General features: G+C 41.4%; 4 protein-coding genes and 1 long non-coding RNA gene across 7 annotated transcripts; 3 read left to right on the top strand and 2 right to left on the bottom strand.

Annotated features, from left to right (window-relative positions):
* The first annotated feature begins 8 nt into the window (after positions 1-8).
* LOC122322875 lies at positions 9-1,456 on the top strand. Its single transcript, XR_006246921.1, has 3 exons — positions 9-19; positions 924-1,242; positions 1,393-1,456. It is a non-coding gene; the product is annotated as an uncharacterized LOC122322875 (long non-coding RNA).
* Positions 830-1,782, bottom strand: LOC6560031 (wnt inhibitory factor 1). The gene is made up of 3 exons (XM_001987631.3): positions 1,376-1,782; positions 1,069-1,179; positions 830-995 (listed from the first exon to the last, which is right to left on the bottom strand). The coding sequence occupies exons 1-3, from the start codon at positions 1,780-1,782 to the stop codon at positions 893-895; spliced, it is 621 nt and encodes a 206-aa protein (XP_001987667.1). The 3' UTR covers positions 830-892.
* Positions 1,783-2,729: 947 nt separating this feature from the next.
* LOC6560030 (LHFPL tetraspan subfamily member 2a protein) lies at positions 2,730-4,151 on the top strand. 2 transcript variants are annotated; one of them, XM_032734719.1, is made up of 4 exons: positions 2,730-2,858; positions 3,297-3,673; positions 3,740-3,853; positions 3,917-4,151. In XM_032734719.1, the coding sequence occupies exons 2-4, from the start codon at positions 3,337-3,339 to the stop codon at positions 4,057-4,059; spliced, it is 594 nt and encodes a 197-aa protein (XP_032590610.1). In that variant the 5' UTR covers positions 2,730-2,858; positions 3,297-3,336; the 3' UTR covers positions 4,060-4,151. The 2 variants fall into 2 exon arrangements, with proteins under 2 accessions (XP_032590610.1, XP_043072338.1); XM_043216403.1 differs by lacking the exon at positions 2,730-2,858 and adding an exon at positions 2,914-3,220 and having other exon boundaries at positions 3,265-3,673.
* A 586-nt stretch (positions 4,152-4,737) lies between these two features.
* LOC6559220 (dnaJ homolog subfamily C member 21) lies at positions 4,738-6,849 on the bottom strand. The gene is made up of 2 exons (XM_001987629.3): positions 6,110-6,849; positions 4,738-6,052 (listed from the first exon to the last, which is right to left on the bottom strand). Exons 1-2 carry the CDS (start codon positions 6,710-6,712, stop codon positions 4,973-4,975), a joined length of 1,683 nt encoding a protein of 560 aa, XP_001987665.1. The 5' UTR covers positions 6,713-6,849; the 3' UTR covers positions 4,738-4,972.
* A 796-nt stretch (positions 6,850-7,645) lies between these two features.
* LOC6559219 lies at positions 7,646-14,726 on the top strand. Of its 2 annotated transcripts, none has more exons than XM_001987628.2 (8): positions 7,646-8,280; positions 8,959-9,292; positions 9,515-10,469; positions 11,261-11,747; positions 12,506-12,925; positions 12,991-13,185; positions 13,278-13,954; positions 14,430-14,726. In XM_001987628.2, the coding sequence occupies exons 2-8, from the start codon at positions 9,038-9,040 to the stop codon at positions 14,633-14,635; spliced, it is 3,195 nt and encodes a 1,064-aa protein (XP_001987664.1). In that variant the 5' UTR covers positions 7,646-8,280; positions 8,959-9,037; the 3' UTR covers positions 14,636-14,726. The 2 variants fall into 2 exon arrangements, with proteins under 2 accessions (XP_001987664.1, XP_032591133.1); XM_032735242.1 differs by having other exon boundaries at positions 14,427-14,726.
* The last annotated feature ends 974 nt before the right edge of the window (positions 14,727-15,700 follow it).

Raw genomic sequence — 15,700 nt, 5'->3', positions numbered from 1 at the left:
TCTCTGTGTGTGTGTGTTTGTATGTATTTATGTATGTGTATATTCGAATGTTCATTGCTGCTGCTGTTGTCGGTATCGTGACGTCTAAAAAAAAAAAAGCTGAGCAGCAGCATGCCCACAACAAGAATGAAAAAAAAAACACGCCACACGCGCTTGTCAAATCGGCTGCCCGCGTCGCTGCTCGCTCTTTCTTTATTTAGCGTTAGCAAGAGCAATTATTCAAATTCAAAATGCTCTGCGCCAAGCTTAAGACACATATTAGAGCACATCTACATACACACATCGTGTGTGTGTGTGTGTGAATGTATGTGAAACTATAGCTTATCAGGCCTTTCTTTTTTTGGTAAAAGGGGTGTTGGTCGCCATAAACTGGTTGGTTGCGTTAATGTTGAGCCCCTTTGCAAACTAAAGAACGTTTCGCTTATAGCGACGCCACTGGAGCCCACGTACGCAATTGTTTATTGAATGTGTATTGAATGGCCAACTGATTAAATAACTTATTACCCCTAATGTATATTTTTGGACTGCAACATTTTAAAAGTAAACACCACTTATAAACAATAACAAATTCGCAATTAAGTTTTTGTTACACAGCCACCAAAACAGAAAAACGTGTTCGCTCAAGCGCTCTCTCTCTCTCTCGCGCTCTCTCTTGCGTTTGAAGCGCTGTAAAATAAAGATGCGGCATTTGTGTTTATTGGGCTTTATCCTATATGGGCATGTAAAGAGAAATTTCATGATGGTACATACATATATGTTTATGTGCATATAATAAAAACTTGTTGCTTTTGTTACATAATTGAACTATTTGCATTCTGATAGCCATAAGTAAATTTAACACTCGTGCCTTTGAGATCATAAAAAAGGTATATCCTAATTTCTAAAATCAAGTTCAATAATCCTTAATACACTTTCCGTTCCAGGCGTAGTGGAAGTGCTTGTGCCGGCAAGCGCACATGTTGGGTGCAAAGCAATACGCTCTACGGCCACAATCGCTGTAGAACATACAAATATACATAGGGATGTAGATACACTGTTAAGTCAATGTTAAGTGGCTTAAACACTCACTGATCGCAGATGGGCACACACTTGGCGCCGTGGAGCAGAGTGCTGCGCATCTCGTAGCCCTGTGCACAAATGCAGCGACCATCGTACGAGCAGCGGCCGTGAATGCAGCGCCTGGAAAAAGATTTTAGATGGAACTATTACATTTTATTTTAACAGTGACTCTAAACGGAATCGGTTGGTAGATATAAATTTTTTAAAATTATATTAGAATAAAAAATATGATGATTTTTTTAAATTAAAAAATTATGTTAAGCTATGTTATATTTTTTTAAAATTAAAATATTACAATAAATAATTTTAAATTTACCCGTGACACGGATCCAGGAGTCCTGGTCCTCGATGTCGACAGAGTCGTGCAACCGCATCGAAGTAGTAGTGTTTGCCCTTGCGACAGATGCACAGCTCGGGGCCCGCACAATAGCCGCCCGCCTCTTGGCAGCCCGGCAGGCACTTTGCAGCACAGACAACACTATCCCTTGTGGTACTCTGATACTGATCGTCACAGGGACACGGACCATCCTCGAAGCAAACTCCGCGCACGCAAACAATATTGCAACGGCGCACACATTTACGGGTATTCACAATCAGCATTTCGTATTCCGAGCAAATTGGAGGCGGTTCATTTATTTCCCAGTAACGGTACTCGTGGTAATAGGAGTGAGCATGAACCAGCATCAGGAGCAGCATCAGCAACAGCAACAGAATTCTTAACATGTCGAAGTGAATTGCAAGTTGGTAAATGATTGGAAATTAAGAGCACTCTTCCAAGTAGTTCGCCAAGTGAGAGTGAAAGTGTTTGTTTGCTTGTATGTGTGCGCAATCCATTTTACCCGGTCACGATCATCGTCGACAATAATTGCCTTAAGTACACACACACATTGGCGGATGATGCAATGGCCGCCCATAAAAATCACTTGGGGGTGCTAACTGATAAGCCGCTCGCTGCTATTACAAAACATCATTTGCATACACAAACAAAAACAAAAATTCGAACAGACGCCGCTTATTACTCATCACAGTTTGTGGGGGAGGGAGTTTCAGAGGGAGAGGCGGTAGTGGGGTCACACAGATCCAACTCCAACATGTGTGCATGCTAAGCACAAAGAGAGCAAACTGCAGAGAGCAATCCACAAATGAGAGAGACGCGATTGAGAGAGAATCAAATACACTGAGTAAAAAAATAAGATTGGCATTGATACCATTATTTATTTATATGATTTATAATAATTGACATGTCAAATTAATGAATTATTAAATAATTATATATATATTCTGTTATATTGTTATATTATGTGTTACAATATGTTATTGTTGCTTTTAATTGAAAAATCGTATTAAATTTATTCTCGAGCATGTCAAAAGTTTTTATATTAAGCTTCTAGTCAGGCTCTGCAAAAGTGCAGTGTATCAATACTATTTTTATTCAGTGTAATGTGCATGGGAGAACATTTTGCTGCGCTAGGCTGGAATGTCTGGATTTCCATTGCCGCCGCCGCCGTTGCTGCTGCTGTTGCTCTCCTCCCCTGCCCTTCCACCCTCTCCGCAACCGACTTACTCCCCTTGCGCACATCTGGCCTGGGCATGCGCTTCGGCTGCTTTCAATGCGCGCCATTCATTCACTTTTTTTTAGTCTTTTCGCTGCTGTGAACGCCTGCGCAACGAAAATGTTGCAAAATTAAAAAACAGCGCACAAAGAAAACTGCTCGACTGCAGTTCAAGCTTCAATTGCAACAATAAATAAGTTTCGACTATTTTCATTAGCGGTCTGACGTTGGCTCTTTTTTTTTGGAGTGAGTGCTTGTGTGTGTGCGTATGCGTGTGAGTGTGTGTGTGTGAGTGTGTGTGTGAGTGTGTGAGTGTGTGTGTGTGTGTTGGGTTGAATGAATAACATACAACAGACAAAACAGACAACGGCGAGTGGAAAGCATATAAAATAAACAATACCATTTCGGGCTGGTCAGCTGGGAGGAAGTGGCACTCTGTTGGTGGCACTGGTGGTGCGTGTGGTGGGTGTGGCAGCTGTGGGCAAATGCCTGAAACAAAGCCAGCCCTCTCGCATTAACAATTATGTACGCGGCAAGTGCGGACACGTTTTAATTGCATACCAATCGAAATCGTACTAAAAAAAATAAAAATAAGAAAAACTGCTTACAACCAGCAAACAATTGTTTTTGAACCAGCAAACAATTGTTTTTGAATTGAAAAATGTGCTACGTTATCATCACAAGTGTGAGTCTAGTCTGGTTTCTGTGCACCCTTGTCGCCGATATGCTCGTCGCCATCGCACTGGTCACGCCCAAATGGCTTATTGCTGGTGCACCCACCACGGTGAATGCCACAGGTCAACGTTATCCCTCTGTGGGCATTTATACGCGTTGCAAGCAGATGTATAAGCTGGGCTATCATTGTGGTCGCTTCGATTTGGATGGCTTTGCTACCGATGGCAGCGTCTATCCCTGGGAATGGAAGGCAGCCATGTTCTGCATGACCACGGGTTGTCTGCTGCTCTCCGCGACTGTTGCTGCCACGCTGTTAACCTGCTGCCGGCAGTCTGCGTTTGGCAAGAGCATACACAATATGACAGCTTGTGCACAGGTGCTGGCAGGTGAGTCCCATTCCGACTCCTTTTGCACCTGCTCCTCCCGTTTCTTAATATTTCTTTCCTGCTCAGGCATAGCTGTAATGCTAGCTTTGTTTCTGCATCCCTTGGGCTGGCGTGCGCAGCGCGTTCAGCTCCTTTGCGGCGCGGAGGCGGAGCCCTTTTATCCCGCCGACTGCAGCATTGGTAAGACTCACGCACACCTTCAATCTTTGACAACAACTACAACTATTACTATTTCTTTGATAGGCATCTCATTTTACTGCGGCCTGGCTGCCATATTACTGACATTTGCCGCTGCCGGCATCAGTCTCAAGGCGGAGTCCTCCAACATGCGTAGTCGGGTGCGCCGGCGTGTGGAGTCCGGCAGCAAGCTCATCTGCATTCCGTAGTCGGATAGATTAAAAAACATTTGCATTTAGAGATTGTCCTAACTGAATTTGGTATCGTTTAGAGAGACTTATTTTTATTGTAGATCTTTTTACAACTCATTTAAATATTTTGGTTTAAACTCCGTTTGTAAATTGAAAATACAATTATTAATTGGTTGTCTCTTACTGATTATAACTATTTGACAATTTGCATTTCTGAAGTAGCGTTTTGAGAGTCATTTTTATAGTAGATCTTTTAATGATTGTTTAAACTTTATGTGTAAATTGAAAATACAATTATTAATTGGTCGAATTGCATGCTGCAAATTAAAATTTATTATTTATAGTACACGGTAATTTAGGTATCGTTAAGTTTTTCTTATTTTTGAGACTCATTTTTATTGTAGTTATTTTCCTCAAGACATTTAAATATGATATTTGTTTAAACTCCTTCTGTCTTTTACTAATTGAATCTATTGGCAAATTAGAAACATTTATGAATACTGCAAATTAAAATGTATTATTTACACAGTACTCTGTATTTTAAGTATCATTTTTTTTTTTGTTTTTGATAGTCATTCTTATTGTAGTTCAAGCTCGGTCTGTAAAATGAAAATACAAGTAATAATTGCTTGTCTTTTACTAACAAAAACTATTTACAAATTAAAAGCATTTACAATTTAAGATACTGCAAACTCAAATTTATTATTTATAGTACTGTGCATTTTAAGTATAGTGTTTTTTAAGCCAACCATCTTTTAAATAACGATTCTAATTTCTGGACAATTTCTATATTTGTAGAAATATATACACTTAATTTAAGTTCACAATTAAGCTGTAACATTAGAATAAATAAACAACTAGAGTTTTATACAGCAACTTGGATGGTCTGAGGCAGCTGTATAGACAAGGAGAGAGCAAGGGGGGCAGATCATTATTTGCGCTTGCCCTTGGCTTTGCCAGGCGGTTTCCCTTCCACTTCCGGCTTGGCTTTGGGCAGGTAGACCCCGTGATTCGTTTTCTTGAGATGCGCAAACAGTTTGTTTTTGGAGTCGAAGACCAGTTTGCATGTGACGCAAGTGTGTTGCACATCTGCGAGTGGTGCGGTCTCGTTGCTCCTCGGTGGAGCTGCTGTTGGCTTGGATTTCGGCTTTGATTCCGTTGTTAACTTTTCCTTTTCCGTTTCGGCTTTTTGTTTGCTGCTCGTTGATTTTTTGCTTTTGCTCTTTTTGGCTGATTTTTTGCTGCGACTCCAATCGTCGTCGTCTGCATCGTCGCTGTTGCTCACTGGCGCGGATAAATCCACAGCTTGATCAGGAGCAGCAGCTGCGGCAGCATCCGCTTCATCATCCTCATCGCTCTCAACAATTGCTTTTGGCGCCGGTTTTTTCGATTTTTTGCCTTTTTTATTGCGTTTACTTTGTGTCTGCTGAACTTCTTCGTCGCTGGACAGCTCTGCCTGATCACTGCTTTGATCTGTCTTTTGGGCGCCACTGATTTTTAACTGTTCCACACCATCCTCTGCCGCATTGAGATCCTCGCTGTGCTCATTGTATTCCTGCTCCTCGTCTGCCATTTGCTGGCACAGGCGTTCCACATTCTCGCGATGTTTCTTGCTCTCCTCGTGATTGGAGCGCGCCCTGGTATTCTTGAACGACTTGTTGCATGCCACACAATAGAGATCGTCCACATACTCCACTTCCTGCTCGCTCACATCATTATCGCTTTCAACAGCCGCATCAGAGTCCAGTTCATCCTCCTCCGCCTCCTCGTCCGTGTAGTCATCGGATTCGCTGCCGTATTCTTGTTCAAGCTGTCTGAGCTGCTCCTCGTAGCCATCGTTGTCCACTTTGTTGGCACGCACCGCGGCAAGTTGTTCCTGCCGCTGGCGCAGCTGCTCCTTGCGTTTCTCCTCCTGCTTTAAGCGATTCGCCTCGGCGCGCTCTTCCAGCACAAGCCGGTAGGCTTGGACACGACGATCTCGCTTCCGCACAAACGAGACCAAGTTGCGAACCTGCCAAGACAAATATCTCTTGTACTTATTTCTCTAACTAATTTGACAGCTGCTTACCTCTTCGTTGCGATCCTTGCGTGCATTTTGCACAATCTTCTTCATTTGCTTTTCCACCTTGCGCAAGATGAAACGCTCCTTGATCTCCCGCACATCATACGGACAGAGCCATTCGTATGTCTTCTTTGTGCTGTAGGATAACCAATAGGCGTAGAATGGAGCCACAACATCCTCGTAGCTGCTGTCGGCGTTGCCAAACTGTGGTGGCCCCATCTCATCGTCGCTGTCCATGAACTCCAGATCCTCGGATGCAATGTTATTGAAGACATCACGATAAACACCATAAAATCCCTGGGCATCATTTCCGTATCCCTTGTAGCATGATCCGGTGAAGTATTGGAAGACGTCTAAGCAGTTCTCGGAATACTCGGAATTCTTGCCTCGCAAAATTTGCTCTCGATGATTGTCGTACCAGGCACGTTCCTGGGCATCGGAGAGCACTTCGTAGGCCTGTTGGATCAGCTGAAAGCGTTCCTTTGCCTCTGCCAAGCAGTCGGGATTCTTATCGGGATGCCAGCGCAATGCCAGTTTTCTGTATGCCGTTTTGATATCACCTTCGTTGGAGTCACGGGCTAAGCCTAGCTCCTCGTAGTAGCAGCGCATATTTGGTGCTTAGTTAGTTAGAAAATAAATTACATCAATTGTGTTAACAAACGAAATATTGAGCTTTTGATCTTCTTCTTTTTTTGGGGTCCCACGCCACACATAAACATCTGTTCGCTGCTACAGACTTTAACATTTGTTGAAATGTTATGCGCGCCATAATTTCGTTTTTGCAAAATCAGCATGCCCATTTTTCAGTTTATTCATGCTTCCAAAACGAGTTTCTAATTCTTGTGAAATGCAAGTCTTAGTCTTAGCAGTGGCTTTATACAACAATTTTTTTTATGCTTCATCTAGTTGAAAAGAAAAATAATGAAATTTAATTACATCATAACAGAGCAGCTGTTGCTTAACATTACCTATCGATACCCGCTCCAATTGAGAATTTAAATTTGATGCTATCGGCAGTCGATAGCATTAATAAAAGCATGTTAATGCTTTTAAATTATATTGCATACTTCTGCTTGCACTAATTTTTAAAATATTGTACTTCATTTTTTAATTGGTTGCATTTCTTATTGTTCTTGTCAAATTAGTTAATTCTTAATACATATTTAATGCCTCACTTTAACGCGTCACATTGCAATTTGGTGGTTGCGCATTCCGTTAGTCGCTTTTTTCACTTCAGCGGCGGCGGTCGCTCTCCTTTTTCTCGCCGCGCATCATTCGTTATTATAGCCGCACACTTTATTGCTACCACCAAAAATAAAAAATAAAATAAATCTAAGGCCGACACATGCACATACCAATAGATCATTCATATAGACAGTGTAAATTGTGAAAAAGCTTTAACGGTTGCAGCCTAAAAGTAGGCAACACTTCTGCTTTTTAACTTATACGTTGCCGGACCTAATTACAATTAATTTGCATATCAAATAAACTAAAAATAAAACAAACCATAAATTAAAACTAAAGCATTACATACAAACATATATTTTATGTACGTAACAACGATACAACAAGAAAATATATATGCGAATACACACGTCGCATACAAAAGTCGTTAGGGCCAATGCTATAAAGAAATCAAATCAAATAAAATATTCACGCTGCAGTTTAACGTAACAACAATTGAAAATAGCTTGACATAAAAATTTACAGTTACGTTTGGATTTACAACCCAGCTACGTTCATTTCCGTAAAAGGGGAGGGTTACACAGACAACCCACACACACACACATACACACCCACACACATATAACATTGAGTAACTTCAGCACACAGCATGAGGCGGATGAGTCCTTGAAGCCTCAATAGGCGTGCAACAACCCCCAAGCAAAGGCAAACACACTAACACACACACAGTCGTCGTCATCGCCATCGGTGTTAGTGCATGTACGCGTATTTGTGTGCACCCAAAAAACGTCAACAAAAAATAAACAAGCACACACACAAACACAGAGAGAGTTGCCAGACGTCGTGCTGTCTACGTAATCACTCACACAAACACACACACACATGGATACATTACGTACATGTATTTGTAGCGGCCCTTTCATCTCATCGCATGTCGCACAATAAAAACAGGCGTAAAGGATATTATGAGGCAACAGACATTTGCGAATAAGGTAATTTCGCATCAAATACCAACACACACACACACACACACGCACGCACTCTTTGATACACAGTTACTGCTGAAAACTATTCAAAATATGGGCGCTTGCTGTTACAGTGGTTAAAAATCAATTATTAAATTTATAATTTGAAAATAAGTGCAAATACAACAAATTCTTAATCAGCACTAAAAGCCAAGTACTTAATAATTGAGTTAAAATTAAATATACTTATTATATTATATTTCTTATATTAATTATTTTATAAATTAAGTACTGCACTTACATATATTTTTTTTTATATAGTAAAGATATATATAGAACAAATTTTTGATTGCATTTGATAAGTACTGAATCTATATTTCAACATTGATTTTTATAGTACAAATGTATTTAGTATAAATAATTCGACTGCATTTCATGAACATTACAAAAGTCCCTTACAAACCAGGGTTTGCATGCAAATATTGTACAACACCACATATTTAAGCCACTGTGCAGCGGCGTCTTTTGTGCTGTCATAAATGGATTTTCTTATCAACGTAAAGTGGCCCCAGGAGTCAGTTTTGGATGCGAGCGCCAGCCTATTGTCCTAGACATTATGGGATTGCATTCGGCAGCTAAGCAAATACTTTAATGGCAAACTCTTCCCCTCTTCTTCTTCTTATCTTTTTTTTGGGTCCACAACAGCAACAACAATCCGTCCATTTAAGCTACGTTAAGGATTTCTTTTGAGACAGACAGATAGAAAAACGCTCCAGTTTCCACAATGTTCGGATCCAAGTTGCGCTCCTGGATGGAAACGCACATTGTGCGTCCACGCAAGAACAAGGGCAACAAGAACAAACAGGCGGAGAATGCGGCAGGTGGCAGCAGTGGGAACAGCAGCAGCAGCAAGAAGGCGGGCACCTTGCCACCGAACAGTAATCTAAAGTCAGCGACAAGTCCGGTGCTGACCAGCAGTGGCAGCCACAGCATCGCAAGTCCAGTGCGAAGACGCGAAGTGTCGCCCATCCAATGTCATGTGAGTGAGCCTCAAGCTATAATACTCACAATAATAATAAGTAATAAATAACAAATAACAAATATTAAGTAACAAATAATAAATAATTAATATTTAATAATATTAATAATACTGATAATAATAATAAGCTTAAAATAATGAAATTAATAATGCAAATAATAATAATAATAATAATATTAACAATAATAATAATAATCTTCGCCTTGTCCATCCTGCCTGTAGACGCCCAGTCGCTATGGCTGGCAATCGCCGGATCAGGATAACTCCATCACATCGCCCAAGTCGGATAATCTACTATATGCGCCACATCGCTATCAACGCCATCAGACGTTGCCGCCACTCCAGCAGCAGCAACAGCAGCTGCAGCAGCCACAGCTGAGCGTGCCCAGCAAGGATAGCTGCAGTTCGAGTGCGGACAAGTCGCCAATGCGCGTCAATTGCTCCTCCTCGTCGATATCGTCACTGTCGTGGTCCACCGGCTCCAAGGAGCCCTCCTCGGCCAAGCAGCAGCTCAACTACAAGTTAGAACCCGCCGAGGATGAGGTGGACTATGAGGAAGTGGGCGCACTGCTATTGCGTCCACAGCCACCGTTGCCGTTGTTGCAGGATTATCAGCGACCCAACTCGGAGAATCTCCTTAGTCTGCAGCTGGTCTACGAGGAGGATCAACAGCAACAGCAGCAGCATCCCAAAAAGAACTCCAACCATGTGCACTATGGCCGCCTGTTGCCCTCCAAGCTGGCCACCGTGCAGCTGGTCGAGTCCTTGGAGAGTCTAACGATGACACCACCCCAACCACCACCGCCACCATCTGTGACCAATCAGCTGAGTCGCATGCGTGCCCCACGCGCTGGCCTGCCGCGTGGCAACTTTATGCCTGGTCCGAGGCCACACAGTTTATCGTCGCCGGAGAGCGCCTATTCCACGGGTTACTCTACCGATGGCACCTCGCCATGTGCCGCCAGCAGCGCGAATCCGCCAGCCCCCGAATATTATATTAATATGCGCACAGGCACCCATTATTTTCCCAGTCGGTCCGTCAACTCGGAACGCTATAAATTTGGCCTCAATCGCATCGAGGAGATGTCGCCCATGGATCCGTTGCCAAAGAGTAATTTTGGCAACACCCTGGAGCCCAATCCCAGTCCATTGGTATTGCAGCACAAGCTCTTTGAATGTGAGTAGCCTTATATGGAACACATCTCGAATTTAATTTATGGAGCTTATTTTGGACTTTATTTAAGTTTAAATGTTGTATAAATCTTATAAATACTTCTTATTTCTTTTTAATTAAAATCTAAATATTACATTATATTTTTGGTTATTTTTTTTCTTTTATATTTTTTATTTTTATGTGTCGAATGATTTTGGTTGACATTAAATAAATTTATAAAATAAATATCCATTTTCATTTTCTTAAGTTGTGGTCGAAAACTGTACTGAAAATAATATTTTCAAGTGCTTTAAGAACTTTTTAGCTTATTCAGCAAATATCTCTGTGAAAAAAGACTTTAATTAATTAATTTATTTATAAGACTTTTTATTTTATTCACAGAACTTTTAGTATACAAATATAAAAAAATATATAAAGGTATAATTAATTAATTTAAAACTTTATTCTTCTTCACGAATTTTAACAGTAAATCACACAGTCAGGAAAAAATAGAAAAAATTTATTATGATTCACTAAATACGAAATTACTCTAATCAAGTTTCGCAATTAAGCTTAAATAAAAATAAATTGGTATAAGAACAGAACAAGTTCGAATCAATTTTTCAAGACTTAAAGACATAAATATTTATATTGCAAACATGATTTTTAATGCATAAATTAGAAATTTGTTAACTTATTAGAATTTTAAAAATTTCCGATTTTAAACACCTAACTTATGCTTGCCATTTTGTTCTACTGTGCAAGAAATGAGCAATTAAAGTACTTAACCCCAGCCATCTCCATCTTCCTTGCAGCCCCCTCGCCCCGCCAGCGTTCTCGCATACGCACGAATCCCTGGTATAATACGGCTGAGCATATGCCTGCTATGCCGGGCAGCAGTCGCTCGGAGCCGGATGCCACCAGCACCACATCCACAACATCCTCGGGCATTAAGTCAAGCAATGAGCTGGAAATGCGCTCAGCTAAAATAACAACAACAATAGCAACAACAACACCAGCAGCAAAAGCTTTAGCAAAAACAACAGGAATTGCAACCCCCACCAAACTGAGGATTGGGGGCGCCGAGTCCTCGGAGGGCTCGTCGTCGTCCTCGACTGAAGTGGAAAATCTGCATGCACCGCACACCATCAAGCGACGCCACTTGGAGCAGCAACAGCAGCAGCAACAGCAACAGCAGCAGGCGGACTCCTTTCTGTTGAGTGACGATGAGGCGACACTCAACGAGATGATTGGCAAGTTTGACGAGAGCTATGTCTACGAGAAGGAGACCGACATACTCAGGTGAGTCCCAGCCACAACTCAAAGTGCTCCCCACTCAAGACAGTTGAATGTTGTAGAACCGTTGGTAGAAGAAGTTTAGCTTCGTTGAATTATTTGTATTTCTTAGTATCACCAAACTTGTTTGCCTGGGAATCAGCCTGAAGCGAAAAGAAAGAATTATCCATAATCGATTAATCGAACTGAATAGGTAAACTGGAACGAAAAGTGCAGAAAAGTTGGAGATTTTTCTACTCGCATCAAGTTTGGAACAGTACCTGAAAGACGTCTAACTTTGCCTGAAAATCCACCTCGAGTTGGAGTTGAAGAATTTTCTGCTCGAATTAAGTGCGGAGCAATAGTAGACAGAAGTTTAGCTTAGCTAAATTCTTCGTACTTATTATTATCACTAAACTTGGTTGCTTGATATCAGCTATCAAAAGAAAAGAATGAAGGTTTATCGATTTATCAAACGATAAACGCACTTAGAATCAAATTCGAAGCCAGAAAACACATTTCTTAATTTCAAGAAGGGTTTTGAAATCCCATAGTTCCTTAATATCATACACTTTCAGAATAGATTAGTAGCTTTGTTGTTGAATAATATTTTTAGATCTTAGTTAAAGTACTCCTGTTCCAGAATATATACCCAAGTTGCAATATTTTTAGATCTTAGTTAAAGTACTCCTGTTCCAGAATAGATATCCTGATAAAGTCATTCTTTCATTCCATTAATTAAGTCTACGACTTAGTTTTTAAAGTTTCCCTTTGTCCACTTGCAGCAGCGACTCGGATCCCACGGATTGCGCTTCGGAACTGGATACGGGGCAGGATGCGGGCGATGAATGCGATACGGATGAGCTGCTGGACATTGATTTTATAGACACATCCTCCATGCAGGAGGTGGTGGTGCTGCAGGAGCGTCAGGATCAGCAGCGTAATCTGGGCAGCTGCCACTATTATCCTACGCCCAGTCCACTGATCCTGCGACGCAGCTCAACACGTTCGCGTCGCCGCAGCGGCCAAGATCTGCCGGATTGCAGCCAGCAGCGTCGCCGCAAACGCTTCCTGAAGACGCGTAAGAAGAGTTGCGAGAATCGGGAGAAGGTGCAGGAATCGCCATTGCGTGAACCGCGGGGATCCAGAAGCGTGGGCGGAACTCCAGTCTGCCTGCGTCGCCAGCTGCTGAGCAATAAGGAGCGGTAAGCTATAACTACCTCTAACCCCCAAAGCTATTGCTTGCTCAACCTTGAGTTTGTCCTGACAGCATTTACAAGACTTCACCATTATCCAATCGCTCGAATTCGTTAATCTTTGGCCGTGCTAATGAGCCGCATTTCATGACTATTGCGGAGAGCGAGAAGGCGCTGCTCAAGGCTGATCTGGAGGCGGACATGAAGTACAAGCAGCTCATCATGGAGGCCGAATCGCTGCTCGAATCCATGAAGAACAGTCTGCAAAGGTGCAGTAACCAAATCCTCTCTAAAATAGCTCACTAATCTGACTCTATCTCTCTCTCTCTCTCTCTCTCCCTCTCTCTCTCTCTCTGTTTAGCATACCACGCGACACTCCGGTAGCCAGTCCGAGACGTCTCAATCCGCTGGCCAACAAGCGCGTGGAGATGCTCAAGCACAGCGAGGTCGACTCCAAGAAGCAGATGGCGCCACCCACACCGCCGCTGGAGCACGAGCTGGCGGCGGCGATTAACAAGCGAATTGAGCTGCTCAAATTTGAGACAACGGCTACGGCATCGCCACCCAACAGCCCCAAGCCGGGTCGGTGTAGTCCTCGCAAGACGCACTTAACCAACTTTATCAATCAGAATGCGCCGCCCGAGTTGCCGCCACGCAAGCTGAATACGGCTGGAGCACCTCCATCCCCACAGCTACAGCTCAACGGGCGTCGTCTGCAATCCGGCTGCAGTCCAAGAGCGGAACGACGAGCCATGCACGCGCTGCAGTGCATCAATGGCAGCGACTCGGAGCAGGAGTGCATTGCCGTGGTGCGTCAGAGCATCGAGGATGTCACCAATCACAACTACTTGCAACAACAGCAGGAGCAACAGCAGCAGCCGAACTACAATCAGCTGGACTACAACAATCGCAATGTGGCCGAGCTGCTGCAGCAACAGGATAACTTCTATTGTCCACACAGTGAGCCGCTCAAACGTAAGGTCTACAAGGGCAGCAGCTCCTTTGAGCGTATCAAGAAAACATTCGACTTGGAGCTGGGTGAGTGAGGCGATTGATAATTGACTATAAAATACAGTGGTTGCTCGCCAATTAGAACGGGAATTTTCGCTTGCGTACAGTGGACAAAATCTGAAATATAAATGTCTGTTTAAATCTGAAAACCATAAAAATTTCCTTCAAATTTAATAACACCAATGTTGAATAATATATTTGATATTTTGCAAAATCTAAAAAAAAAGAAAACAAAAAAAAAGACTATAAAAACTCGCTTCAATTTTTTTAATACAAAGTTTGTCTAATTTATTTCTGACTTAATTAGTTAACGCGTTTATTTAAACTTTTCTAATATGTGTAAACAATTTATCTTTTGTTTTTTTTTTTAATCCGATATGTGTTGTTTTTGAATTGTCTTGAATTTGTGGAAGTTCTAGAAAGCAAACCACCACAAAATAAGATACTTAACTGTTATCAGCCACCTGGCATATCAATTAATTAATTAACTTACCGGTAGCAGATATGAGCGAACGTCCAAAGACGCAAGTGAAACGTCAGCAATCGAAGCTATCGGCTTCCGTTTCGGCCAAGAGCTCCATGCAGGATGTAACTGTGGAGGGGGGCAGCAAGGAGCAGCACCAGCAACTCATCCTGAGCACCATTGTGGATTTGAAGCGGAGTCTGGAGCATCAGAGCTATGAGCTAAGTGGTCTCACTGAAGAATAGTTAAGACTAATTATCCAACTGATCCTTGAGATCCTTGCAAAACTATCGATAACGGTTTGATGAAAATAGAATATAAATATATATTAATTTATAAACCATTTTCTGGTTGTAAATTCTATCAAAAAATGGATAATTTATATAGTTAACCTATCGATAGTTTTGTGAGACGATAACTAACATAATCATCAACTAGTTTAAAATAAGTACTCCGAGTAACAAGTCCAACAGATATAATATCCCTCAGACTAAGCAGAAATTGAGTGCAATAACTATCTAAAGGAGCATAGTAAAGCGTATCCATATATAAAATGTAATGTAAGGCATGCAAATGATGGACTGGTACAGCAGGTTATACATATATAGGTATAGAAAGGGTATATCTACATACAATATACACTATAATATACACTCTTTACCCTTATGGCAGATGCCGCGAGTATATTGTTTTTGATAGCATTTATTTAAGCGTAGTTGTTAATCATTTGTGTTAATCATCATCATCAGCAGCTGCAGCAGCAGAAAGTTATTCTAGTTTTAATCGTATTTCAGTTTCTCACAATCACGTACAGTTTCTATTTGAATTCCCAGTCGAAAAGGTGCAACTTTACAAATATATTATAACTATTGATATACTATTTGATACTAGCCCAAATACTTAGCTGATAATACTCCTTAGTTACATATATTCATCCTTAACCTTACACTTATTTAAATGTGTGTTTTGTTTCCATACTTCTCAAAACAAAGCATATCTCACATCAAATACACTTATACTAACCGAATTCTACGATTATCGATCATGAAAGCTGGCACAGCCAACTTAACAAGCCAAATTGCTTATTTTGCGAACTTTCATGGCATAAACGTAGTAAGCGGAACTAAACTTGAGCTCATTACTAGACTTTGGTAGTATATTTCAATTAATCTACGCATATTTAGAGACGTACCCACATAAATTATATAACAATTATTGAAAACTGTAGCACTTTAAGTAAATTCAATTATTATATCCATCCAACAAGAAATTGATCGTTTAGCTAAATTGTTTGTAGAATATAAATCGTT

This window comes from Drosophila grimshawi, unplaced genomic scaffold (assembly GCF_018153295.1).
Source record: "Drosophila grimshawi isolate 15287-2541.00 unplaced genomic scaffold, ASM1815329v1 contig_1369, whole genome shotgun sequence".
In the NCBI taxonomy this organism is placed as follows: domain Eukaryota; kingdom Metazoa; phylum Arthropoda; class Insecta; order Diptera; family Drosophilidae; genus Drosophila; species Drosophila grimshawi.
This window is presented reverse-complemented; position numbering and strand designations above follow the sequence as displayed.

Excerpts from the sequence above, each read along its gene's own strand:
- LOC6560031 (XM_001987631.3), bottom strand. The coding sequence starts at position 1,782 with ATGTTAAGAATTCTGTTGCTGTTGCTGATGCTGCTCCTGATGCTGGTT. Across the intron at positions 1,180-1,375 it reads CTCCTGGATCCGTGTCACGG|GCGCTGCATTCACGGCCGCT; the intron begins GTAAATTTAAAA and ends ATCTTTTTCCAG. Across the intron at positions 996-1,068 it reads TGTGTGCCCATCTGCGATCA|CGATTGTGGCCGTAGAGCGT; the intron begins GTGAGTGTTTAA and ends TATGTTCTACAG.
- LOC6559219 (XM_032735242.1), top strand. The coding sequence starts at position 9,038 with ATGTTCGGATCCAAGTTGCGCTCCTGGATGGAAACGCACATTGTGCGT. Across the intron at positions 12,926-12,990 it reads CTGCTGAGCAATAAGGAGCG|CATTTACAAGACTTCACCAT; the intron begins GTAAGCTATAAC and ends TTGTCCTGACAG. Across the intron at positions 13,186-13,277 it reads ATGAAGAACAGTCTGCAAAG|CATACCACGCGACACTCCGG; the intron begins GTGCAGTAACCA and ends CTCTCTGTTTAG.
- LOC6559220 (XM_001987629.3), bottom strand. The coding sequence starts at position 6,712 with ATGCGCTGCTACTACGAGGAGCTAGGCTTAGCCCGTGACTCCAACGAA. Across the intron at positions 6,053-6,109 it reads GCAAGGATCGCAACGAAGAG|GTTCGCAACTTGGTCTCGTT; the intron begins GTAAGCAGCTGT and ends TTGTCTTGGCAG.
- LOC6560030 (XM_043216403.1), top strand. The coding sequence starts at position 3,274 with ATGTGCTACGTTATCATCACAAGTGTGAGTCTAGTCTGGTTTCTGTGC. Across the intron at positions 3,674-3,739 it reads TTGTGCACAGGTGCTGGCAG|GCATAGCTGTAATGCTAGCT; the intron begins GTGAGTCCCATT and ends TTTCCTGCTCAG. Across the intron at positions 3,854-3,916 it reads TCCCGCCGACTGCAGCATTG|GCATCTCATTTTACTGCGGC; the intron begins GTAAGACTCACG and ends TTTCTTTGATAG.